Below are 27,388 nucleotides of genomic sequence, written 5' to 3'. Positions count from 1 at the left end.
GTGCTGAGAAGAAGGTATATTCTTTTCTGTTTGGATGGAATATTCTGTAGATGTCTGTTAAGTTCATTTGAGTCATAACATCTGTTAGTTCTCTTATTTCTCTGTTCATTTTTTTTTTGTCTGATTGACCTGTCCAGTGGTGAGAGGGGAGTGTTGAAGTCTCCCACTATTAGTGTGTGGTTTCTAATGTATGATTTAAGCTTTAGAAGTGTTTCTTTGACATATGAGGGTGCCCTTGTATTTCGGGCATAGATGTTCAGTATTGAAATTTCCTCCTGATTGATTTTTACTGTGACTAATATGAAATGACTTTCTTTGTCTCTTTTGACTGATTTTAGCTCGAAGTCTATTTTGTTATATATAAGGATAGCTACACCCGCTTGTTTCTTAGGTCCATTTGATTGGTATATTTTTTCCCAACCTTTTACTCTAAGATGATGCCTCTCTTTGAGGTTGAGATGCATTTCTTGTATGCAGAAGAAGGATGGATTCTATTGTCATATTCAGTCTATTAGCCTGTGCATTTTTATAGATGAGTTGAGTCCATTTACATTAAGGGATATTAACGACCAGTGGTTGCTATCTCCTGTTATTTTAGTTTTCATTGTTGGTGATGTTAATTTGTGCATTTTTTTCTTCTTCGGGATTTGCTGCTATGAGACCATCAACTGTGTTTTTGTTGGTGTAGCCATCTTCCTTGGGTTGGAGTTTTCCTTCTAGTATTTTGTGTATGGCTGGGTTTATGGCTAGGTATTGGTTAAATTTAGATTGGTCATGGAATATCTTGTTTTGTCCTTCTATGGTGTTGGACAGTTTTCCTGGGTATAGTAGTCTGGGCTGGCATTCATGGTCTCTTAATGTCCGCATAATGCTTGACCATGACCTTCTGGCTTTCATTGTCTCCAATGAGAAGTCAGGCGTAATTCTGATAGGTCTTTTATATGTTACTTGGCCTTTTTCCTTTGCAGCTCTTAATGTTCTTTCTTTACTTTGTTTGTTTAGGGTTTTGTTTATTATGTTTGTTGTGAGAGGACTCCTTTTTTATGGATCCAGTCTATTTGGTGTTCTGTAAGCTTCTTGTATCTTCATAAGCATATCTTTCTTTAGGTAGGGAACGTTTTCTTCTATGATTTTGTTAAATAAATTTTCTGTGCCTTTGAGTTGAAACTCTTCTCCTTCTTCTATACCTATTATTCTAAGATTTGGCCTTTTTATGGTGTCCCATATTTCACGGATATTTTGGGTTAAGCTTTTGTTAGACTTAATGTTTTCTTTAACTGATGAGTCTATTTCCTCTATTGTATCTTCAGTGCTTGAGATTCTCTCTTCCATTTCTTGTATTCTGCTGTTGATGATTGTATTTGTGGTTCCGGATCTTTTTCTCATGATTTCCTTTTCCATAATTCCTTCAACTTGTGTTTTCTTTATTGTTTCTCAGTTTTCAAGTCCTGAATAGATTTTTTTATATGTTTGATTTCTTCTTCTTGGTTTTCTTTAAGTGGTTTGCTGATATCTTCCAATTTTTTGTTTGTTTTTCCCTCCATCTCTTTAAAGGAATTTCTCATTTCATCTTTAAGAATTTCAAACTTTCTCTTGAGGTTATTTTTTAGATCATTTTCTTCTGGTACATCCACATTTGGTTGTTCAGGTCTTGCTTTTGTAGGGTCTTTAGGTATTGTGTTGCTCTTTGTGGTGTAGCGTGTGATCTTACCTTTTCTACTCATCTTTTCCTCTAATAGGTATGGTTGGGGCTGTCTGAGATTCTGTTGAACAATCTTCTAGGTGCCAGAGAATCAAAAACTCAGGTGGTTGTTCCTTGTGGTACAGTCAGTGTCACAGTTCTAGTTACCCTGTTGGTTATTCCTGTTCCTGGAGATAGCTCAGTGCTCCTGTGCTTTGGTCTGCTCCCTTGGAGTTTTTGCTGTCTCAGGCCTACTTTGGCTTAGGCTGTTGGCTTTGATCTGTTCTGTAAATCTTGGTCTGGATCTGCTGCTTCAGAAGTCCCTGGCTTGGAGTTGGACCTGTTCTGGTGGAGATCACTGACTCTGGATCTGGTCGCTGTCTCAGTCCTGATCTGCCAGTGGGACTTGGTTGGCTCCCAGGACTGGATTTTCTCCTGGCTTCTGCTCCAGAGGGAGCTTGTTTTCTCAGGCCCTCTCTGTCCTTGGTGTCTCTCAGTTCCACTCCTGTGGAATTTGTTGCCCATGGTGGAGTTCCTTGTCTCAGGGCAACTTTGGCCTAGGTTACCGACTTTGACCTGTATCTATAAATCCTGGTCTAGATTCCCTCCTGCAGAAGGCCTTGGGTTGGAGTTGGACCTGGAAAGGTTTCTGCTTCCAGTCTACTGCCTCAGAGGTCCCAGGCTCGGGTGTGCCCACACTCGCAGAGTACCTGCTTCCTTCCTCTGAGGTCCCAGACTTGCTCTTGGACCCTCAGGAGTTCCAGGTTCTTGCCTATTCCTTTTGATGTCCCATACCAGTGCCCAAACCCACAGAGGACCTTGCTCAGGCCTACTCTCTCTGAGGTCCCTTCCCTCGGAGGACCCAGGTTCACTCATGCCCAGGCTGACAGAGGTCCTGGCTCCGGTCTAGTTTCTGGGAGGTCCTAGACTCTCGCCCAGTCCCTCCGGGGTGTTGGTTTAGGTCTACTCCCTTGAAGGTTCTGAATTCACATCTGGACGCTCAGCAGTCTCTGGCTCTGGCTCACTCACTCAGCGGTTACTCCCCTGTATCTGTTTTGGTGGAGATCGCAGACTGTGAGTCAGGTCGTTGGCTCAATCCTGGTCTGTCAGTGTCCCAGGAGTGTGTTGGCTGCCAGGGCTAGATTTGCTCCTGACTTCTGTTCCCGGTGGAGCTTTGGATGAAAGTTTTATGGTGACAATTAAGGTAGTCATCAATCTGACTACAGGGAAAGGCCAATTCAGGCATCCTCTCCACTATTGCTTACAGTCTTAGCTGGGGTCATCCTTGTGAATTCCTGGGAAATTCCCTAGTGCTAGCTTTCTCGCTAACCCCATAATGGCTCCCTCTATCAAGCTTTCCTTGCTCTTCTTCTTTGTCCTTCCCCCAACTTGAACATTCTGCCCCCTTCCTGTTCTCTTCCTCACTCCCCTACTCAACTCCTTTCCTCCCTCCCCCATGCTTCCAATTAATTTACTTAGATCTTGTCTAATTTCCTTTCCCAGAGAGATCCATGTATGTCACTCTTAGGGCTCCCTTTGTTACCTAGCTTCTCTGGGGTTGTGGATTATAGTCTGATTATCCTTTACTTTATGTCTAATACCGACTTATGAGTGAGTACATACTGTGTTTGCCTTTCTGGGTCTCAGTTACCTCACTTAGAATTTTTTTTCTAGTTCCATTTATTTGCTTGCAAATTTCAAGACGTAAATGTACCATATTCTCTTTATCCATGCTTCAGTTGAGGGGCATCTAGGTTGTTTACAGGTTCTGGCTATTATGAATAAGGCTTCTCTGAACATAGTTGAGCAAATGTCCCTGTGGTGTGAGTGTACAACATTTCAGTACATGTCCAAGAGTGGTATTACAGGGTCTTGAGGTAGAGTGATTCTCAATTTTCTGAGAAACCGCCATACTGATTTCCAAAGTGGCACAAATTTGCACTCCCAACAGCAATGAAGGAGTGTTCCCCTTATTCCACATCCTCTCCAGCATAAGCTGTCACCACTGTTTTTGATCTTAGCTATTCTGACAGACCTAAAATGGTATCTCAGAGTTCTTTTTGGATTTGCATTTCCTTTATGGCTAAGAATGTTGAGCAGTCCTTTAAGTGTCTTTTGGCCATTTGAGATTCATTTGTTGAAAATTCTGTTTAGGTCTGTACCCCAGGTTTTAAACTTGATTTCTTGATAATTTGATGTCTAGTTTCTTGAGTTCTTATGTTTTAAGACATCAGCCCTCTGTCAAATGTGGGGTTGGTAAAGATTTTCCCCCCATTCTGTAGGCAGCCATTGTTTTTTTTAATAAATGTTTATTTTTTTATTTTTATTTTTAATCATTATTTTTTATTAAAAGCCATTTTGTCTTGACTGTGTCCTTTGCTTTACAGAAGCTTCCCAGTTTCAGGAGGTCCTATTTATTAGTCGTTGCTCACAGTGTCTGTGCTACTGGAGTTATATTTAGGAAGTGGTCTTATGTGCCAATGAGTTCAAGGCTCCTTAGCACTTTTTCTTCTATGAGGTTCAGTGTGGTTGGATTTATGTTGAAGTCTTTGATCCATTTGGACTTGAGTTTTGTGCATGGCAATAGATATGGATCTATTTGCATTCTTCTACATGCCAACATCCAGTTATACCAGCACCATTTGTTGAAGATGCTTTCTAATTCCATTGTATAATTTTAGCTTGTCAAAAATCAGGTGTTTATAAGATTAATATCAGGGTTTTCAGTTTGATTCCATTGATTTCGTGTGTCTGTTTTTGTGTCAATACCAAGCTGTTTTCTTTCCTATAGCTCTATTGTAGAGCCTGAAGTCAGGAATGGTGATGCCTCCGGGAGTTCCTTTATTGTATGATTGTTTTGGTTCTCCTGTTTTGTTTTTAATTTTGTTTTTCCATATGAAGTTGAGTATTCTCCTTTCAAGGTCTGTGAAGAATTGTGCTGCGATTTTGATGAGGATTGAATTGAATCTGTAGAATACTTTTGGTAAGATGGCCACTTTTACTCTATGTTATTCCTACCTATTCAAGAACATGGGACATCTTTTCATCTTCTGGTATCTTCTTCAATTTTGTTCTTCAAAGACTTAAAGTTCTTGTCATACAGGCCTTTTAAAGTTTTGTTTGAGTTACCCTAAGATATTTTATTTTGTGACTATTGTCAAGAGTTATGTTTCTCTGATTTCTTTCTCAGCCCCTTTATCGTCTGCATATAGGAAGGCTACTGAATTTTTTTTAGTTAATCTGATATCCTGAGCCATGGCAATTCTTACAAAGGAAAACATTTAATTAGGCTGGTTTGTAGGTTCAGAGGTATAGTCTATTATCTATATGTGGCACTACATTCCTATGGCTAGGCAGCAGGAAGAGTAATACTAGAACTGGCTTAAGAATTTGAAACCTCAAAACCCTTATCCATACTTCCTCAAACAAGGCCATACCTCCTAATAGAATGATCCTATGGGGGCCATTATCATTCAAACCACAATTTGTTTTGCTTATTTTAATCCATTTCCCCTGCCTGTTTTCTGAGTGTTATAATTCTTCATTTGCCTATAGCTGCTCTTGAATCTTTCAAGTATTTTAGTCTGTTAATCTGCAAAATCTAGTATCTTGGCCTTCAATGTCTGCTTCCAGACTTACAGCCCAGTAAGTCTGTATACAGTATAGTTCCCCTTACCATTTTGACATGTCCATTCATTTCTGGTCCATAGTTACCCCATTTTTTTAGTCCATAAATTTATGTGATGTCCTTTTGTGTGTTATAGGTGTTTAGGAGGTATTCAGCCTTCACTAGTTTTAGTACCAATAGATTATTTTTTAATATAAAAAAGATTTGTATTTATTTATTTTAAATAGGGTTTCACTATGCAGCTATGGGTAGCCTGGAACTCACTATGAAGACCAAGTTGGCCTTGAACTCAGTAATCTACTGCCTCTACCTTCGGAGTGCTCTAAGATTAAAGGTGTGCACTGCCAGTCCTTGCCAAAGATTTTTTTCTTGTTCTTTTCGCCATGTGCATACCTGTGCACTTTTGTGAGTGTATGCCATGTATATGTGTGTGGGTGCCTTCAGAGGCCAAAAGAGGCCATCAGAGTTGTACATTTCTCGATATGGTGCTGGAAAGTTACTCAGGTCCTCTTCAAGAGAAGCAAGCACTCTTACCTGCTGTAGAAAATCATACAGCCAATAACCTTTAAGTTAACCACCCACTAGGGCGTGGCCTCTTATACTATTTATGCCAATGTAAAGCAAGCATCCGGTGTCTCTTTTCCAGCTGGAGGATTCGGTTTCTGTTCTCCATTCCACAGAGGATTCTGATTTGGGAGTCTATTCCTAGATAAATAACCGTCTATTATTCTCAATTCTGAGCTAGTGTGGGATTTCTTTTAAGCATCCTTCTTCACTTACCCACTAAGCCATCTCTCCAGCTTCATAAGAATATTTTTAAAAGAAGTTTGGAGTTACTACAAAGCTGTGTTAAATATAAGAATTTGCATATAGACAACTTCTAGGCTCCCACACCATCAATATTCCCTAATAGAGTAGTGCACTAGTTAATGAGTCAAAGTGACAGAGCACTCATGGCTTAAGTTGGGACACACTGTATGTCACACACTGATTTTCTTTTCTTTTTTTAACCACCATAACATGCATGGAATTTTACTGCTGTGAAAATCCTCGGTGTTCCAAGTGTCCATCCCTCTTTCCTCTTGGAATCTTACAGTTTGTTGTCTTTTAAAGTAGGCTTCACTTAGCAATATGCATGTAAGTTTCTTTATATTTTTCATAGCTCAATGGCTCATTTCTTTTCAGTGCTGGAGTGTTCTATTTTAAGGATTGTCATGAGTTACCTTTTTGCGATCCTAGCCAAGATTCATATGTTCCGGGACAGGGGTGTGAGGATTAGATATGTAGGTAGGAGGAACAGAGATAAGAAAGGAACACAGACACACAGGATAGTAACGTGAGGGCAACTCAGCAAATACTGAATGCTGATTTTTTTTTCAGTTCTGAGTCCACCTGTGTTTAATTTTCCATACACTTTTATACCCCAATACAAAAGGGGAGAAGGCAAAAGACTGCTTTAACATGATACAACCAGAGCAGTAATTTGCTCCAATACTTGAGACATCAAGACATTTGTAGGAGGATGAAGGCTGCTTGTTGGTTCCTGGCTGCTTAGCCCCGAAATAATCACATAGAAATCACATTAATTAAATCACTGTTTGGCCCATTAGCTTCAGCTTCTTACTGGCTAACTCATATTAATTTAACCAATTCCCATTAATCTGTATATTGCCACATGGTTGTGGCTTACCTGGTAAAGTTCCCAGTGTCTGTCTCCAGCAGCTCCATGACTTCTCTCTAACTCCATCCTTCTTTCTCCCAGCATAAAGCCTAGCTTTCCCCACCTAGTTCTGTTCTTCCCTGCCACAGGCTCAAAGCAGTTCTTTTATTCATTAACCAATAAAAGCAACACACAGACAGAAGGACCTCCCACACTAGACATTAATTCCCAAGAAAACCATTTAATGTCTGGGCAGTGAACACACTCTAGATCAAATATCATAGGCAGCCACTCCCTAAGTCAAACCTATTTCAAAAGAAGGAGAAGTATGCTTGAATTCTCTGACCTTTGTTTTGGGTGAAGCAGATCTACAACTATGGGCCATCTTAATGTCCAAAACATCAAGTACCCATATCCTGGGTTAGGATATCTTGTTTTGTAGCCATATCTGTTAGCAACAACTTTGAAAGAGCTAAAATAAGCTCAAATTCCATAACCCTCAGACAAGGTGGAAGAGCCTCACATTTCTGGGTCTCCACAAAGGATGTACCATTAATTCAATTATGCTATCCTGAAAGAAAAAGACAAGATACTCTTGAGAAACTTAGCAAATATCAAGGGTCTACAGGAGAACTATTAGACAGATCACAAGGAGCATGCTGGATATTATAGAGGGTTACACAGAGAACATTCCCAATAGGAACTCTAAAGAAATGCACATAAGTGTGACCAGCATTTGAGACATCATCTGACTGGATCCAGAGAAGACAGAACTGTCCATTAGAGACACTCCCAAGGGTGAGACAAGTTCTGGGAACTAAGCGTGTTCAGACTGCTTACATTTAAAAAGAGAGAACGGAAATAAATAACTTAATAATGCACATTAAACAGGCCTTTGGAAAACCAAGAGTAAACCAAACCTAAAAGCAGTATACAAAAATAGGGCAAGAGCAAAGTGCTTCATTTGGAAGTATGAGGATCTGAGTTTAATCCCCCAGTACCCATGTAGAAAAACTAGACACAGTGGTACTGTCTGGGGCTTGATGGCCAGCTAGTCTAGCCAAACTGGTAAGCTTCAGGTCAGTGAGAAACCATGTTGCAAAGATAATGTAGGGAGGAACCGAGAAAGACACCCAATACCAACCTCTGGCTGCTACAAGTGCCCTCCATCTCTCTCAGGTGGACTGTTGAATCTCCATTCCATTAATATTTTCCAGGAACAAAGTGGAGAGAAATCTAAAAGCTGCATTATTTCTCAGACTAACTTGAGCTAGGTTTCTTTTTTTTTTCTTTTTTTGAGACAGGGCTTCTCTGTAGCTTTGGAGCCTGTCCTGGAACTAGCTCTTATAGATCAGGCTGGCCTCGAACTCACAAAGATCTACCTGCCTCTGCCTCTGAAGTGCAGGGATTAAAGGCATGCGCCACCACCGCCTGGCCTTGAGCTAGGTTTCTGGATTAGACAATGTATGGCCCAAGTGGTTTCCTGAGATAGGACTGACAATGACTCACATATATGGATATGAAATTCCCAAGCAGCAAAAAGTACAAAGCACCACACTGGTCTGTAGATGCAGCACACATGAAGCACTGCCAAGCACCAGTTTCTTCCTGCCAGCTTGCTCTGGCCATCACGGTGCTGGAATATGCTTGGAATGTAGAAGAGCAGTTCTACAAGATATCAGTTTTCAGCAATGTGATGCTCAGACTACTGTTTCATTTAAAAAAAATCTATTAACTGTGATGGCTACTCAACCTTGACACACTACTTACTGGGGATGGTTCTGAGAATGTAGTAAATCAACTATCAGGCAGTGAAAGAGCAGTACTTCTACCCCCCACCTACAAGCGACCAGTTCATAGATCTCGGAAGATAACATGAGACATAAGGGTGAGAAAGAAATGAACATGTTCCCAGTACATGTGGCTCAGGTGGGTGCTGAACTCAAGATGGTTTTGTGTAGCAGGTGAGGAACTGCAAGAATAAGGAACCAGTCTTTTTGTTTTTTATTTATATATGTGTATGTGTGTGTGTGTGTGTGTGTGTGCTACCTTTGTGTTTGTGCTTCAAGAGGGTATCAGAACCCCTGGAGTTGTAGTTATAGGAAGTTGTGAGCTGTTGACTCATTTAGTTCAGTCTGGCAACTGAACTGGTCCTGCAGGAAAGGCAAATGTGGTCTTAACCAATGAGCCACCTCTCCAGCCCGGAAGTTGAAATCTTTTATAATGAGCTCAGGTAAACCTGCCTCTGACATTAACCATGGAGACATACTGGCAGTAAAGGGACCTCTGAAGGAAAACAGTCTATCGTCTAAGGCTGTTGATTATACAGATACTCTGGTTGTTGTATGGTATTTGTGATGGTCCAACACAAGTTACCACAGCCTCTACTCACAACATGTGCAGAAGAATGGAGAATTGTTTTCCAACAAACACTGGCCATCTTTTCACTTGAACAACAGCATCTCTTGTTTTAGAGCCCAAGTCAAGTTTTATGTTTAAAAAATAATTTTAATCTATTCACAAAATTTAGCAAACATTTGTATACAATCATGGAATAATTTTTAGCATGCCATCTATTTATTCCAACCATAAGAAAAATACCATAGTAGTCAATATTAAAAGTATCCATTCATAAATTATCTTATTTCTCATTAAATGAGCACAGAGTCATTAGCATATTAATAACAGATATGTTTATTATTACATATCCATCAGTGCGGCTTTTAATACCACTTGAAACATGCAGATCCCCTAGAGAAGATTGGTTTTCCAGTGCTTATTTGATACACATTACTGCAAAGCAATTATAAATTACTGAGGAGGTATTTGGTTAAAAAATAATAATAAATCATACTGCCCATACAAATCAACTCTTGTTACCAGAGAAGAGCTGAACAGTATTCATATGGTAATTCCTATGCTAACTGGAAAACATGGATATATTTCATAATTCTTTACTATTGGTGCAACTTTTTTATTTTTTTGCAGATAGTTTTATAGTCTTTGATTATTGTAGCAAGTAGTTTGGTGCAAAGATTGTACTCAATTTATAAAAGTTCAACAAACCTCTATATATCTTAAATTAAACCAATTACCAATGAAAAAACCCACTGACACACATAATTTTTTTTGTAACATCTGTTTCCTGAAAAGTCTGTACTTAGGGCAGTAAAAAAAAATTCTCAAATTAAGGCACTAATAGGGTAATGCAACTCCCACTGAAAGTGTTCTAAGAATAATTTACATTTCAAACAGTGCATACATTTTTATGTTAACTTAATGTCTTTTCACTTAAAACCACAAAGAAATACATTATATAATTACAGAAATGATGTATCCTACAAAATGCTTTTAAACTTGGTTCTCTTGTACAGTTAGTTCTTAATGTCTCTAGTAGTAAAATAACTCAATATGGCTTGGCAAAAATGCATAGATTAGATGTAATTCTTTTGTCTTCTCCCAGTCCCTAATCTACAAACTTGCTGAAACATATACAGTATTTTGTAAAGCATAAGGTAAGATATTTAATTTCTCCATAAAACCCACTGTGGGTAAGCAACAGTAAGGCTTTTAATTCTACAGTGAGGGCACCAAGTTTCAAGTGACATCACTGTGTTCTTAAAATAGTTCTGTATAGTCTTGCAAGAGCACAAAAACTTAAGTCATTTAAAAAAAACAAAAACGTCTCATTTTGAGATATTTTCTTTACTCCTTCCACAAGCTGATCTTAACAGTGATGGCCATTCCACTGAAAGTGAAAGTTCCTTCTTCCTGCTCACACAGGGAAAACTGTTCTATCATGACCGACAGGCATTTTCTTATAAGTTCAAAAAGGCAGCACCTTAAAAAAATATACCTAGCTAAGCTTTTCCCATTTGTACTTGCATTACATAGTAATAATTAATCTAAACTACCTGTACGCAAACCCGCAAGAAAACAAATAAAACAAAAAACCGAATCCTCAGTGTGCTTTTTGTGCCAAAGCAAGGACAGAATAAGAGCAATCCTAACCCTGAAAAGCCAGTGGTATTTGCATCAAAGAAATAGCCTGTCTGCTCAGCATGGTTAAACAGCCCGGTTTAGCAGGTAGCATTCCACATGATTTCAACACAGCAGTAGGTCACATGGTTAGCTGTTGGAGAGAAAAAAAAAATATTGTAATTTAAGAAAGACGCTTGGTTTGAAAATATAAGAAACAACAAGTGGCGGGAAGGGTGGCAGTGTGGCTCAGTGGTAGACTATTTGGTTAGCACGCAGAAATTCCAAGAGCACTACCCCGACTCCTTCTAAAAAATTAGGTTAAGACAAATATATACATTTACACAAAAGATTAAGTAATGACAAAGTTTAGAGAAAACAGAGGAAAGGAAAACAATACCATAATATGATTTCCTTTTGTGTTTCTATTCTTTTTCTAAAACATTTTCTTTGTTGGTTATTTCCTTTTTGTTTTTTGTTATTCTCTCTCTCTCTCTCTCTCTCTCTCTCCCTCTCTCTCTTCCCCCCTCCCTCCTCCCCTCTCTCCTCTCTCTCTCCCCCTCCCTTCCCCCCCCTCCCTCCCTCCCTCCCCCCTCTCTCTTTCTTTAAGACAGGTTTTGAAGAAAATCCCATCAAAGATTTAAAAAGAGGAATTTAACCAAGAAGTTTATTTGGAATATAATATTCATTAGTACTAACAAATAATGTTGATTTTAAAAAGAACCCAATTCCAACACAATGTAAAAAATGAGGAACATTTTACAACGACCCATTTGCATTTAAGAATGTAATTCTGGTGGGTTAAAATAATAAGGGCTAAACTATATGTCACATACATCCTAATATATGACAGAAACTTGGTATGAAAGTATCCTATGCACTAATTCCTAACAGCAATCAGTTAAAATAATTTAACTGATTAATAATAATTAAACCCTGCAAGTTATATATTAAAACTTACCTACATATAAATGATGTTTTTTATGATGTAAGCAATTCAGTTTCTGATTTTAGTATGTGGGCTGCCAAAGCCAGCAAAGGTTTTTAATTCGTATTAGTATTAGCAGCAGCAACAGTATTATTTGTTTGTTGAGACAGAGACTCTTCATTTATCCCCGGCTATCCTGGAACTCGCTCTGTAGCCTCAAACTCACATAGAGGTCAAGTATGCCTCTGCCTCTGAGTGCTGGCCTAAATGTGCGGTCATCATGCTTGATTAGGTTTCTCATTCTGTCTGCATGTACATTTGCACACCAGAAGAGAGCATTGGATTGCATGGGACGACAGTAATAGATGGCTGTGCTCAGGACCTCTAGAAGAGCAGCCAGCCAGTACTTTTAACCGCTGAGCCATCCTTCCAGCCCCGAGGTTTCTAATTTTAATAGTTTCCAATAATTTTTATATTACTAAAAAGGTTAATATTTTAGTCTTTACCTAGTTTTTCCAGATGTATTTTTGACCACTTTCCGGAAAGACTGATTTGCAGTAGATCTTGTTGACAGCGTTCTTGGAGAGGCACGAACAAAGCCAGAAGGTGGGTTTTTAGGAATCTTCTTTACTAGATGAGTTACCCACTTTTTTTGTTCATCCTGAGAACATGCCAACAGCAGCATATCTCTTGCTGATGTTACATCATAACTTACTGCATTAAAAAACAAACAAACCCCATAAAACTTTCGTAAAACCATAATACAGTATTTTTAAAATCTATTAAATTCTTAAGTTTTCATATTCTTAATTTTTAAGATATTATAGTTAATTATCGTTGGACAAAATCTTTGCTTCAATTTGGCTAAGACTGAAATTTTTTCTAAAAACCAAAAAGATCAAAACCAGTGGTCATAAACACAAGAAAAATCAGAACTACAAAAACTGTAACAGTAAAATATGCTTATTTTACATACAGCAAATGTATCTGTAGAAACTATGCCTCCTTAGAGCAGACTTTCCCGGTCTGTGGGAAAGTAAAGAAAGATGAAAACTCTAAAGAAAGTAGCTGAAAACTCTAAAGAAAGTAGTGGGACTCACCCAAAGCTTTTCTTTCAACTTAAAGCTTTATAGTGGTATGCCTTTTGGAAAGGGATGACTTGCTTTCAATACCCACTAAAAGCTGAACCACTTTCCACGATAAAAGGCTGCTGCATGGTTCCTCAGGAGCCAAACACTCCACCTCAGGGCCCACCTACAGAATCTGCACCACCGAGTCATCCCACACACTGCATCTCACCTTTGCATGGGGAAATCAAGTCCTCTTTCTTGTCTAGGTGATCCCTATGGCACTTAACATGGCATCTTCGGCACTCTAGGGCAGGGGGTGGCTTAAAGACATGCCATAGAGGTTTGGCACAGGCCTCACAGTTGGCAGGGAAGTGGTAGAGTGTAGGAATGAATTCATGGCCTTTGTGATTCTGGAAGTTAGTTTTTTCACCTTGTTGAACAGGTTCCATTTCTATATCTTTCCTACATTCGCCTTCATTTGCATATAGTATCTACATTTGGGAAGAGAAAGATTGAAAAAAAATCATAATCTGTAAATAAAAATTCTAAATGCACAAAAACACTGATATCTATTTCACAACACACCAATTACTTAGGTAAATGAGCTTTAAAATTATAATGCAATATGTGTACCTGGAATATTTTAGGAATTTCTTCAGTTTCAGCTCTGTATACATCTCCTTGGGTTACAGGTCGGACATGAAACAATTTACTAAAACAGAGATAAATGATATAAACCTATTGTAAGAATCTCATTGGTAATAAAAGGCACACATTTCACTGAAGAGAACATGTAACTAGCAAAGAAGCAAACAAAAAGATGTTCAACATCAATAACCATTTGGAATATATATATATATATTATATATACATATCACACACACACACACACGGTGTTACAATATAGCTTTCAAAATTTTAAAAGAAACAATAGGGACTGGAGAGATGGCTTGTATACTGTTCTTCCAGAGAACCAGAGTTTGCTTCCTAGCACTCATATCCGGTGATTCACAATTGCCACTAACTCCAATTCAAGCGGCTTCAAAGGCATTTACACTCATGTGCACACCCACCACATACACATAATTAAAAATAGTAAAAACAGGCTGGGAGGTGGTGGCACACACCTTTAGCTGCAGCACTCTGTAGGCAGAGACAGGAGGATGTCTGTGAGTTCGAGGCCAGTCTGGTCTATAGAGCTAGTTCCAAGATAGCCAGGGCTACACAGAGAAACCCTGTCTCAAACAAAACAAAACAAAACAAAACAAAACAAAACAAAACAAAACAAAACAAAACAAAAGAATTCCTTCCCCAAAATAAACCTTTAAGCATAAAACTATTAGCACCAAATGTTGATGAAAATGTATAAAAGCTGGATCACTCACAAACTGCTGGTAGAAATGCAAGATTACATATGCACTTGAAAAAGATGGCCATTTGTGTTATGAAACTAAACTCACTCTTATTTTTACCACTCCACTCAAGTTCATTATTCATAACTAATGCTTTAAACAGTTTGAAATATTACCAGAGCTCTCTCAACTTTTAAATTCTAACTAGTGCCACCTCCAAAAACTTAACATAAAAATATCTTATGTATTTTGTGGAATGGTGCATAAGCTATGGTCTATGTGTGGAAGTTAGAGAACAACTTTCTGGAGTTTATTCTCTTCTTCCACTTTGTGGATTCCAGGAATCAAACTTAGGTCATCAGAATTGGCAGCAAGCACTTTTACTCACTGAGCTATTTTGACGATCCTTCATTTAACTTTGTTATCTATTGAACTGCGCTTACCAAACTTCATTTTGAATTTATATTTTCAACTAGTTGCCTCTAAGTTTCTTATATGAAGAACCTACTTATCTTTACATACATTATATGTATACCTGTACGATAATATGGACAATGTACAAGAATGAACACAAAGGAAAAAACCCTAAGCTTATCAAGTCTTTGGTATATTACTTAAAAAAGAACAGCTTTTGTTTATACTATTTAACATAAACCACTGATGGTATCAGTATGCTGATTAAACAATCTTTACACAGAAAATTTAATTTTCTGTGGTTAAGTGATTTACCTGTATGTGCACCGTGAGTGTGCCTGGTGTTTATGAAAGCCAGAGAGGCTTTCCAAGCCTTCTATAACTGTAGCTATAGTTGTGCCGTCCATGTGCATGCTGGGAAACAAACCTGAATCTTCTACAAGAGCAGCAAGTACTCAACCTCTGAGGCACTTCTAGAGCTCCCAATCCTCAAAAATCACTAAATACTTGAGATAAAAATTTGCTTTTCAAAGCACATAAATCTTGTATACAGAGTTTCCTTCTCACATTCTACTAAGGTTAGACTTTAATTTGTACACGTGCCTGTTTGTGTCAATGTGGGTCCATATACATGGTGCATGTGTGAAGTCAGAGGACAACTGCAGAGTGTTGGTCCTCATCTCTTTACCACTGTTTAAGCCATGCTAGCCTGCATACTGGAGATTCTCCTATCTGCCTTCCAACTCCTTATAGTGATATGCTGTGATTAGAAGCTTGCCTTACTGCATTCTTTTATGTGAGTTCTAGTCCTCAGAACTCACATACATAAGGTAGTGCAGCAAATGCAAATTTTAGCCATTGGGTCATCTTGTTTGGAAAAATAGGTAAAACGGTTTAAATAACACAAAAGGTCAAGTCATTCTAAAAATAAAAGTAAATAGTCAAGTGATTGTAAAAATTTGTAAAACAATATCAACAACAACAACAAAACAAAAAAACCCTAAAAAACAAAAAAACCAAAGGCAACTTACTCTATGTCCAACACCATTGATGGACTGGATTGTTCCTTATCTTGTTCATCATTATAGAACAATATTTTTTTGCTGCTTACCACAACATACTGAAATGACAAAAAAGTGAAGAAAAATGAAAAGAGCAACTTCATTTAAAATGACTAGCATATTTCCCATTTATGTCTACATTATACTGTATTAATTTAAAACCAAGGTTAGTAATAGAGCAATTGATATAAGTTCTATACTTTATAGTGAAACATGGAACAAAATATATCAATGAGAAGAACTTAGGTATATGGCACCTGTTTTTTCCAGCCATATCTTTTGATATTTCCTCTATTTGGAACAGAAAGCCAACCTTCAATTCTTGACTCTAGAAGAAAAAAAAATGGTATACTAGTCAATCTTAAATTACAAAACCAAAAGAAAAACTACACGTCTGAAAGCATGCAGCAACAGGCAATAGAAAACAGCTAAATGAACATATGCTATAATTTGCTCTTTCATGCTTCAATCACACAAATGAATTTTAATGGCCAGACAAAGACTGCAGAAATAAATCCCAAGCCACTTTCCCCATAAAATTAACATTTAGTACTCAATTGGAAAGGTATGAAGTAACAATGTCTTTAGGAGCCAGGCATACTGGAATGGATTGCAGCTTAAATGGATATGATATACAATATTTTAAACATTATGTAACATTCATAAAAGTATCCAGCAAAATAAAAAAGAAATGCAGCAAGTTGAACTATTCCGAGCCATGATTTATAAAAGAGCAGGCAAAAGTACTGAAGTGTCCTATTACTCACAGAAGACAAGAGTAGAAGATAAATAAATAAGGAATGCAGGCAGAATCAACTAGATACAAAGAATAAGAGAAAAGCATTTTATTTGTTTTCTCAGTAAAATATCCTAAAAACGTTTGAATAAAACACTCAACAATTCATTAAAATTGTTCAAATTTGGTTGGGAGGCAGTTAATAGGTTAAGTCTAATTCCAAACCATCTCAAACTAATGAAGTATTATATTATGTCTTTTATGCTTATTCAACTCAATAAACAGAAAAAGAGCGCAGAAATTGGTAGGTCAACTGCTAGTATTTACACCATAAACTGCTGACTATTTATGACCAAAGTCTTATATGGCAACTGTTGCTGCTATTATATGTTTATTCTTTTGTAGTGTTATGTATCAAACTCGGGGCAGTGGTCATGCTAGGTAAGTACTCTACCAGAGTTACACCACCAGCTTTTAACTTTTTGAGATAATCTCACTATACAGCTTAATTGAACTTATTATGTAGCCCAAACTAGTCTTGATTTTGAGATCGTCCTGCCTCAGGCTCCTGAGTGCTGAGAAGCAAGGTGTGCAGCACCACATCCGATTAAATATAACTAAAGTTTATTAGAAGTGTATGGGGAATAAAGATGATTTTTAAAGAGATGGTTATATCAGGTTGAAGATAAGAAAACTGAAGTTCTTCCTATATTAATCTTGTATTTAAAACATAAAACAGAAAGGTAACCAATTTTAAAGTACACTGTTCTAAATGTGATTATGGCTTAAATTACAATCCTAGTAGAAATATTTGTTTTTTTCTTCACATAAAACTGAAAGCTCAGTCTTACAGTACTAACAACAGTGTTATTAGTGAGCATTTGAGAGCTCATATTTAAGATTTGTATAGTCCTAGAATATAGGATGTACATATGTACATTTGTACATAGAGTTCTACTGTCATCCTCCACTTAAATAAAACTACGGCACCAAGGCTTAGGCTTTCCAAAGCTTCCTCTATCCGTATCTGTAAAAACTCCAGGGCTCACACCCAGTGTGTCTCAACTTCTGAAGACAATGTCTATTCTTATAAGAACATCTTCAAGGTTTTATTTGTGTTAAGTCACCCTTGTGAAAACTGTGGTTCACTAAATGAAATTGCAGTAAGTTAAATTCAAGGTTTTTTTTCTATTTCTAATTGGCCTTTTCTTTACTACTATTACTAGTATTTATTTTGTCAAGTATGTTTGTCTTAAATAGTTCTTTCAAGTTTTGAGAGAGCAGGGACTACACACTCATGCTTGCTTCATAAAGCCTATGGGTTCTGATACATAGAAAACATATAGTTGATAATGAATTTATTATTTTGCTATTCTGCCTCTTTTCTAAACTAGTCAAATAACTCTAAATAATGGTTACAATTTAAAAATCAAACAGGCAGTAGCTAGGGGAAAAGGCTGTTCATCATGTTTGATCATTCATTAATCTTTTAACTTAGGAAAAGAGAAATACTCCTAGGAAAACTTTCCATCATATGGCAAAAATGGAAGCTCTTATTTTAAAGTATGGTTTAAGGTGTCTAATACTAGTAATTCCTCACTAAAATAAAAGCCCTTGAATCTTTATACAAAACAGTAGAGTCTAAAATACCCTTTCCTACCTATTTCAGGGACTTCTCTACATTTGGGTTAAGATCAGGATTACAGATTTAAACATGATCTTGTGCGCGTGTGCACACATGCACACACACATGTGCGTGTGGCACAAACACACACATATACACACACACTGAAGAGACGGTTTCTCAACAGAGAAATGACACTAACTTCTCTATTTCCTCTGTGTCTAACTAGCTCCAAATGCAGAGCTCCTGAAAACTACAACTGTGACTTAGATGGCAACATCCAAGTAGAGTGCTGTAAATTCACCTTTCACATCATACACAGAAGTTAGGTTCTTTAGAGAGAAACTCAGAACTTACACTAGGTTTTCATCAACAATTTGCCACAAAAGTACAAAACTAACTTAGATTTTATACAATGTAATTATACAGCAATTTTAACTAAAAAAAAAAAGTCTGTAGTATTGTAACATCAACAACTGACTCTAACCCAAATAACAGACTGAGCCCAATTGGATGTAAATTAATAGCTAGCACAGGCAATTTAAATATCAAGGTCAATCTTTTAAGTTTACGTTAATACATTACACACAATTTAACAGAGGTAGAGAACTACTGTGCAGTGTTTTAGTTCTATTCTCCATACTCAGTGTGCCAGATCACCATCTGCTGGAGAACTCAGTGATCTTTAGAGTTCAGAAGTTAGGTCTAATTGATGACAAAGTACCCATGGAAAGTGTTATAGAGGCCAAGGACTGGACAGCTGAGATATGTTATAGTTTCTATATAATGTTTCAGAAGAATAATGAAAGATAGTTACTTTATTTATAGAACCGTTTATAAAGTCAAATCACTGAACTAAAAATAGTTTGTACTTAACAATCTATTCAAAGTCCTTTTATAATATGCAAAATCATTTACTAATTTTAAAAAAGATTTATTTATATATATGGGTGTTCTGTCTGTATGTACACCTGCACATCAGGAGGCATCAGATTTCATAGGATTACAATTACAGAAGGTTGTGAGTCACCATGTGGTTGCTGGGAAGTTAACTCAGGATTTCTGGAAAAGCAGCCAGTGTTTTTAACTGCTGAGCCATCTTTCCGGTCTCCACTACTAAACTGAAGTAAAATTAAAATTTTAGTCCTCTTCAAGATCTAGTCTAGACAAGTGAATGATATGCAACTCATATTAAGGATAAAACCTTACTTCTTATTTGCCAAAAAATATTTTTAAGCATGCATCTACTGCATGGTTAATTTAATATGAATTTTTAACTGAGGATAAAATTATCTAATACAGGAGGAAAAGTAATTTACATTTTTTATGTATATGAGTTTTCCCTGTTTATATGTAAATCCATTATACATGTGCAGTGCCAGGAGACCAGAAAACGGCATCAGTTCCCTGATGCCTGTGAGCCACCATAAAAAATGCTGGAAACTAAATCCAGTCCTCCTAAAGAGCAGCAAGTTCTCTTAACTACTAAGCCATTTTCCAGCATGAAGGAAAAATAATTTTGAAATATTAGCCTTTAATTTCTACATCCAACAGGGAAGTCAGGGTTCAGCTTGTTCTAACACTGACAGCACAGTGATGAAGAACAGTCAGGAGTACTTTGACATTTGATAGCCACAGAAACAAACTATCTGAAAAAAATACTTTAAAGAACAACAAACAAAAATGCAAAACAGAGCCAGTAAAAATATTTAAATTCCTTTGCCAAATGACTCCCAGGTTAATCAGGAATCCTAACCTGGAGCCTGCCAATCAAACCACCTCATGTGTTTGGTCATTCTACATGGCACCGACTTATCTTTCATTAATTTGCCTTCGAATTATGTTTACTAATAAGGCATAAGTCTCTGAAAATGTAGACAAAACCAGTAACACATTACAAAGCTAATAAAAACAAACACATAGGATAAAGAAAAAGGCCTCCCTGAGATTTTGGATTGACATTAAATACAACTCCTTTACTCCAAAAGCATCCCATGGTTAACAAAAATATGAGTTTATAATTTCAGTTAAAACTAAATACTGGTATAACTGTCTTGGTTAACCCCCATCCCTTTAATTGATATTAAACTGGGAAGAGGAAACTCATTAGAAAAATACCTTTATCAGATTGCCAGTAGCCAAGTCTATAGTACACTTTTCTTGATTAATAACTGATGGCCCAGCTCACTGTGGGCAGCACTCCCTCTAGGCAGGCATTCCTAGACTGTATAAAGCAGGCTGAGCAAGCCGTGAGAAGCAAGCCAGGAAGCAGTGTTCCTCTGTGGCTTCTGCTTCAGTTACTGCCTCGACTTCCCTCATAGATGAACTGTAACTCAAGAACTCCAGGTTGCTCTTCAAAAAAATTTTAATGTCTATGCATGGTTTCTCTGCATGTGTATCTGTGCACCACATAAGTGCCAAGTGCCCAGAGAGGCCAGAAGACAATGTTGGCTCCCCTGGGACTAGAGTTACAGATGCTTGCGAGCCACCATGTGGGTGCTCTGAATGGAACCCAAGAGCTAGTGACCATGTAGTCATCTCTCCAGACCTGAATTGCTTTTGGTCATCATTTATTTATCACACAAATAAATACTTTAAGACAACAGTCAAAAGCCTCTAAAAGTCGTGTGTGTGTGTGTGTGTGTGTGTGTGTGTGTGTGTGTGTGTGTATGTTTATGTATATTTTAACTAAGTCTGATCTCAGATGTCTAAATAGGCGAAGCAGAGGTTCTTATTAACCCACGGCAATCTTCCTATGTCCTATGATGGACAGCTACAACTTTCCAGAGGCAGAAGCTGTATATAAAAGGCAAACCCTGAAAAACAGAAGGTATCCCTGACCTTTAGAATGGGAAGTACTTCTTCCTTCCATTAATGTTCACAGAAACCTGATTTTGGGCAAGCAAATATACGAAAAGCACGATGGCAAAGATACCAGTGCAAGAGGCAGATATCATACACGGTCCTTTGAGTACCACTTTCCTGAACACAGAAAATTTCAAAAGTAGTCTATTGACTTTATAAAAATAGAAACAACAGTGTATTTTGTTGAAATATATTACTTGTCTGGCTTAATAAAGTGACTTTTTACTCATGTATTATTCAGAAAATGTACTAACAAAATCTATTTTCCATTATTTGGTTAAAGAAAAAAACACATCTAAAACACTGAACTAAGAATGTTGTCATGGCAAATATAGTATATGTAAACGTATGCTTAAAAGTTTGTTAGATTTATCTCATTTTTTATGTTTTTTTCCCTGTATATATGCTTGTGCACCATGTGCGGGCTTGGTACCTGTGTGGAAATCAGAAAATGGTGGATTCCCTAGAACTGGAGTTACAGATGGTTGTGAGTCACCATGTAGGTGCTGGGAACGAACCTGGGTCCTCTGAAAGAACAACAATGCTCATAACCACTGAGCCACCTCTGCAACTACACATTTTAATATTTTATCCTAGCCACTTCATTTGAACTCCAATTAAGACAAGAATGCATATTCATTTATTTGTATTTATTTATACTTTAATTTGGAAAAGGGAGAAAAAAATGAAACATTAGGCATTTACTTCTGTTCATTTTTGGTTGGTTTCCCCTCACCCTGTGTCTTCTCACAGTATCACCTTTTCTCTATTTCTCAAACATTCAACCTGACAAAGACTACTGAAGGTTCTCACTAAAACACAGGATAGGCTTTCTGCAGACAGCTGCTATGGTTCTGTTTATCAAATTACATAAAGCAGTGGGCACTCATAAAAACACGTTAAAGCCAGGCATAGTGGTGTACATCTTTAAATTCAGGATGGGGTGGGAGGGTGGGGGTACGGGGTGGAGCAGAGGCAGGCAGAGGTCTACACAGAGAAACCTGATCTTGAAAACAAAAGAACATGTTATTCTCTTCAAACATTCTCAGGCGCAGCCTCTTAGCATATTTGAGTAACCTGCTTATGACTGGTTTAATTTTACAAAATGCACCTAAGAAAACAACCATTACATGTCTTGGCTATTAAAAACAATTCCTTCTTAAAGAGTCAGGAACAAAATGATGAAATAAATAATGAAAAGTATTTCCATGACATCTGAGCAAACCTGGATGACAGAACCAACAGAATTCTTCTTACCTGGAAGGTTTCCATCAGTTTCATCAGCACTAGGAAAACTAGCAACACTAGTTGAATCCGAAAGGTCCAGAAGTTTTGCACGCAACTGCTCAATATCACTCTCTTTGCTAGCCAGCTGCATCTGAAGTTCATTTCTGTGTGTACATTCTTCTACCAATTGCTATTTTTTAAAAAAATATCAAAATAAAAATAAACAGAATCAAATAACTTCAACATTAATAATTGGAATGTAAATGGGTAATTAAATTAGAAGTGTGAAATATGTTGTACACCATGAACGTTTATTACTATGGTTGGGTTTTCTTTTGGAAACAGTCAGCCAGGCCCAGAACTTCTTAATTCAACTAGGTTTCCTGCCTGCTCCAAGTATCTGAGATAGGAGTATGCTATTAGTACTGTGACAACCACCACAGATGAAGCGCTGCAAAAACTAGGTTCTTTAGATAACCATACCCTACCTACAAGAATGTGTACCGTGTGTGCCTGCTGAATTCCCTGAAATTGGGGTTACAGATGATTGTGAGTTACCGTATGGGTGCTGGGAATCAAACCCATGTCTTCTGCAAGTGCAACAAATACTCTTAACCACAGAGACATCTCTCCAGCTCCTCATCTTACTTTGTTAAGAAAATTTTCCAGCTAAGACCTTAAATAATTGTGGAGAGGGTGCCTCAACTGGCCTTCCGTGTAATCAAATTGATGACGACCCTAATTGTCATCACAGAACCTTCACCCAGCAACTGATGGAGGCAGATGCAGAGTTCCACAGCTAAGCACTGGGCTGAGCTACCAAAGTCCAGTTGAAGAGAGAGAGGAGCAATAAGTAATATGAGCAAAAGGGTGAAGACCATGATGCGGAAACCCACAGAAACAGCTGAGCAGAGCTAATGGGAGCTCACTGACTCTGGACTGACAGAGGGGAAACTACATAAAACCAAACTAGGCTCAATGAATGTGGAAGACAGTTGTGTGGCTGGGGGACAGTCTGTAGGGCCAGGATTTATCACTAGTGCTAGAACTGGCTTTTTGGAGCCCATTTTCTTTAGAGGGATACCTTGCTCAGCCTAGATATAGGGGGGATGGCCTTGGTCCTGCCTCAAAGTGATCTGGCAGACTCTACTGACCCTCAATGGGAGGCCTTACCCTTCTTTGAGGAGTAGATGGGGAGAGGGGTGGGGAGAAGGTGTAGAGAGCAGGAGGGAGGACTTGGGGGAGGACGGGGAGGGGAGGGAGTGGGAACTGGGATTGTTATTTAAAATAAGAAAAGACTGTTTAAAAAGATAAATTTAAATTAAAAAAGGAAATTTTCCTTTCTTTCTTTCTTTTTAAATATAAGGGAGGAAAAAATACTTAAAATGCCAGTAAATTATTTTCTGGCTACAAATAAATTAATCTTAAAAGTATAGAAAACTCAGGGTAACAAAATGACAGACTCAAATCTTGAATGTAAATGAGTCTTGAGACCATTTTACGTTCACAACTTTACGTTATTGATATGTCAAGAAGTGTAAAATATTATTGGCATTTTAATTTTAGAAAAGGAGAAACTTAGAAAAATAATCTACTTATAACAAGAACCTCTAACCTAAGCATAACCAATATAACAGCCATATCTCAAACTTTCACACGAGTAAGTCTACTTTAAACAAGACAAGTAACACATATTGACACACTGAGGAGATGATCTCTATATGCATGTGCACATACACAGACCTTACCGCTTGCATGTCGTTCAGCTCCTTCTGGTGTTTCACCACCATTTGGTTAAATTTCTCTCTTTCTTGGTTAAGTTCCAGTTGTAGCTTCCTATTTTCCTTTTCTTTTTTTCTCAAATCTTGTGTATTGGCTTTTTTTCTATCAATTTTGAAATCTTTGCGATTCATTATTTCTGCCAATTTGTTAACTGCCTGTTCAAACATTAAAATAGTATTTGTGAGGATATATACACTGTACCCATTCAATTTTAATGTCTATTAAAATGTATTGGTTTTCAAAGTCATGCAGATTTTTTTTTCTTGGTCTTTGTGTGTAAACTTACGTTTCTACGAACAGACCATGAATGGTGGTTCAGATAATTAACACTAATGTCTCCTTTAGTCCAATGTGATAAATCAGGCTTGCAAAAAGAAAGCTTGATTGTTTAATAATACTGTAGTATATTACTGCACACAAGATATAAAGAAAGAAATATAACTATGTTCCAAATGCCGTAGATGGTAAAGGAGGCAGACACATAACTATACAGTATAGAGATAAATGCAATGGTGCTATCCAGACAGTACTCCTATAAAGACACCCCAGAGAAGAAAAGGTCCCTAGAATGACTGTCTATGTACCACATAGGTTTCCTTCCTTCCTTCTTATTTACTTACTTACCTACTTATAAGTCTCATTATGTAGCTGGCTGGCCTGGAACTCAATACATAGACCATATTGGCCTCAAACTCAGAGAGTTCCACTTGCCTCTTCATGAGCGCTGAGATTAAAGGTGTGCACCACTGCACTCAGTTCCACATGTTTCTTAAGAGAGTTAGGAGATAGATAAATGATGAAAACATATGGAGGAGTGAAGGCAGGGATAGTACTCTAAGTACAGTTAAAAGGCCAGACAGAAATTACATTCCTTTGCACAAGTAGGAAAGCAAGGTAACCAAACATCTGATTAGGTCACAGAGAAACTCCTTTTCTTTGGTCATGGCCCGTGTGTGTATGTGGGCACACATGCTCACATGTGTATACATGTGTCCAGAGGCCACAGGTTGACATTTGGTATCTTTTTCAATAGCTCCCTACCTTATTAATATTATTGAAGATTTATTTTTACTTTATGTGTATGTTTGTTTGTTTACTTCTATGCATGCCTACCATACGAATGCATAATATTCATAGAAATCAGAAGTCATGGTGTTTTTTCTATAGGAACATAAAAAAGTAAAATGATAGCCCCCCCCATTAAGACAGAAAAAGCCCTAATTTAGCCCTTATCCACATTGATTGGGTTCCCTTTAGGATGAGACACCCCTGAGTAATTTTATGGATATTTAGATTTTAATAATAAATCGAAATATTTACTTTAAAAATAAATTCAGAAACATAAAGAATGTGAAAAGCCATTGCAATAACATACTCCTCAAAGGCAACCTTCACTAAGGTCTTCTGCATTTATTTCAGTCTTCTGGGTATATATCACCTTCTCAGGCTTCCTATGTAGAAAAATGGAATGAATGGACTTGACCAACCTAAATATTATGTCTAATTTAAATCTCTGAATATGACTGTCAGAAAGCAGATTCTTATTTCACATACGCATGTGTTTCTATGTGTGAATATGAATGTGGGCATGCATGCAGAGGCGAGGTGTCAGGTCCTCTGGAGCTGGAGTTACAGGTGGGTATAAGCCTCCCTGTGTGGATGATATAAACTGAACCCAGGTCTTCTACAAAAGCAGTAAATACTTTGTAGCACTGAGATGTTTCTTCAGCTCTTGTTTAATTTCTGTTTCTGGGCTTATTATTAAGGTTTAATATTTTTGCAATGTTTGCTAGACAAGGTTTTTCTTATTGTATTGGTTTTCTTATTTATAAATATTAATGCTGGCAAGTATTCTCTTCAGTTTGTCTTATTTAAATTTTTGTTGATAGGTCCTCCACAGACATAATTATGTAAAAACTGTGCATCTTCTTGTTCATAGTCTGTTTTGTACTAAAAGTGAAATCTGCATTTGAGAGATTTTAAAACATCAGTCAAGCACATTTAAAATCTTGCATATCACCATAGAACCTTCACCTGGCATTGGATGGAGAAAATGACAGAGCCCCACATAGGAGCACCAGACTAAGCTCTCAAGGTCCTGATGAGGAGCAAAAGGAGGGAGATCATGAGCAAGGAAGCCAGGACTGCGAGGAGTGCTTTTACCCATTGAGACGGTGGGACAGATCTAACGGGAGACCACCAAGTCCAGTTGGAATGGGACTGATGGAACAGGGGACCAAACCGGACTCTCTGAATGTGGCTGACGGTGGAGGAGGACTGAGAAACCAAGGACAATGGCAATGAACATGAACTCTACAGCATGGACGGGCTCACTGTGAGCCTTGTCAGTTTGGTTGCTCACCTTCCTGGACTTAGGGGGAGCTGGGAGGACCTTGGACTTAACATAGTGAAAGGAACCCTGATGGCTCTTTGTCTTTGGAGAGGGGTGGAGTGGGGATATGGGTGGAAGGGAGGGGAAGGAAGGGGGAGGAGGAGGGGAGGAGATGGAAATCTTGAATAAAAAAATGAGAAAAATTTTTAAAAAAAGCTTATTTTAGTTGCAACATAAAAGACTGATATGAAAGAAAGTAGGGCAGCCAGGCATTGGTGGTGTATGCCTTTAATCCCAGCACCTGGGAGGCAGAAACGGGTGGATCTTGAGTTGAGGCCAGCCTCATCTATAGAATGAATAAGTTCCAGGACAGTCAGGGATGTTACACAGAGAAACCCTGTCTTAAAACACCCAAAATAAACCAAAACCAAAACCAAAACAAACAAAAAAACACATTACAAAATCAAACAAACAAAAACTGACCTAGATATATAATCAAATGTAAAACAATTGATTTTTTTTAACCATTCCTATAGGTTCTTATTACCAAACTACCTCTCTGGCTTTCAATCTAATATATCTTTTCTTTCATGTTTCCTATTGTCAATAATAGGTTTTCAATACAAACTACATCACATTCTTCCTTTCTTGCTAGGCGATGGTGGTACACTTGGGAGATAGAGGCAGGTGGATCTCCGTGAGTCAAGGCCAGAGTGAACTCTAGGACACAGAGAAATCCTGTCTCGAAAATGAAGAAAAACAAACAAACAAATAAAAAACCCAAAACAAAATTTTTCTTTCTTGGGATGCTGTGAATAGAAGTCAAAGCCTCATTCACACTAAGCAACTGCCCTACTATAATTTCACTTAGCAGTGAAATTACTAGACAAGCTAATTTTCTTAACTAAAATTCTACATCTCATGCTAAGTTTTCTATATTTAAACAGGATACACTTTATTTGTTCTAATGAAAAGCTAAACCCTATGACCTTCATTTTGTAAGAGCATGCATAAAGAACAATTATTAGTTTTCTGATTTTAGCATATTCA

General features: G+C 37.6%; 1 protein-coding gene across 2 annotated transcripts in view; it reads right to left on the bottom strand.

The window, feature by feature from the left end:
* Positions 1 to 9,639: 9,639 nt before the first annotated feature.
* Rock1 (Rho associated coiled-coil containing protein kinase 1) overlaps positions 9,640 to 27,388 on the bottom strand; it is a 139,930-nt gene continuing 122,181 nt past the window's right edge. For both annotated transcript variants that reach the window (XM_038329667.2, XM_038329666.2), the window contains exons 26-33: positions 23,973 to 24,161; positions 22,255 to 22,414; positions 16,030 to 16,100; positions 15,743 to 15,831; positions 13,579 to 13,657; positions 13,175 to 13,436; positions 12,382 to 12,589; positions 9,640 to 11,101 (exon numbers count right to left, since the gene is read on the bottom strand). In XM_038329667.2, the coding sequence (XP_038185595.1) occupies positions 11,098 to 11,101; positions 12,382 to 12,589; positions 13,175 to 13,436; positions 13,579 to 13,657; positions 15,743 to 15,831; positions 16,030 to 16,100; positions 22,255 to 22,414; positions 23,973 to 24,161 (1,062 nt within the window). In that variant the 3' untranslated portion in view covers positions 9,640 to 11,097. The remainder of the gene's footprint in view (positions 11,102 to 12,381; positions 12,590 to 13,174; positions 13,437 to 13,578; positions 13,658 to 15,742; positions 15,832 to 16,029; positions 16,101 to 22,254; positions 22,415 to 23,972; positions 24,162 to 27,388) is intronic.

This window comes from Arvicola amphibius, chromosome 5 (assembly GCF_903992535.2).
Source record: "Arvicola amphibius chromosome 5, mArvAmp1.2, whole genome shotgun sequence".
NCBI lineage: Eukaryota > Metazoa > Chordata > Mammalia > Rodentia > Cricetidae > Arvicola > Arvicola amphibius.
The sequence above is the reverse complement of the archived record's forward strand: the minus strand, read 5'-3'. Positions and strand labels throughout refer to the sequence as shown.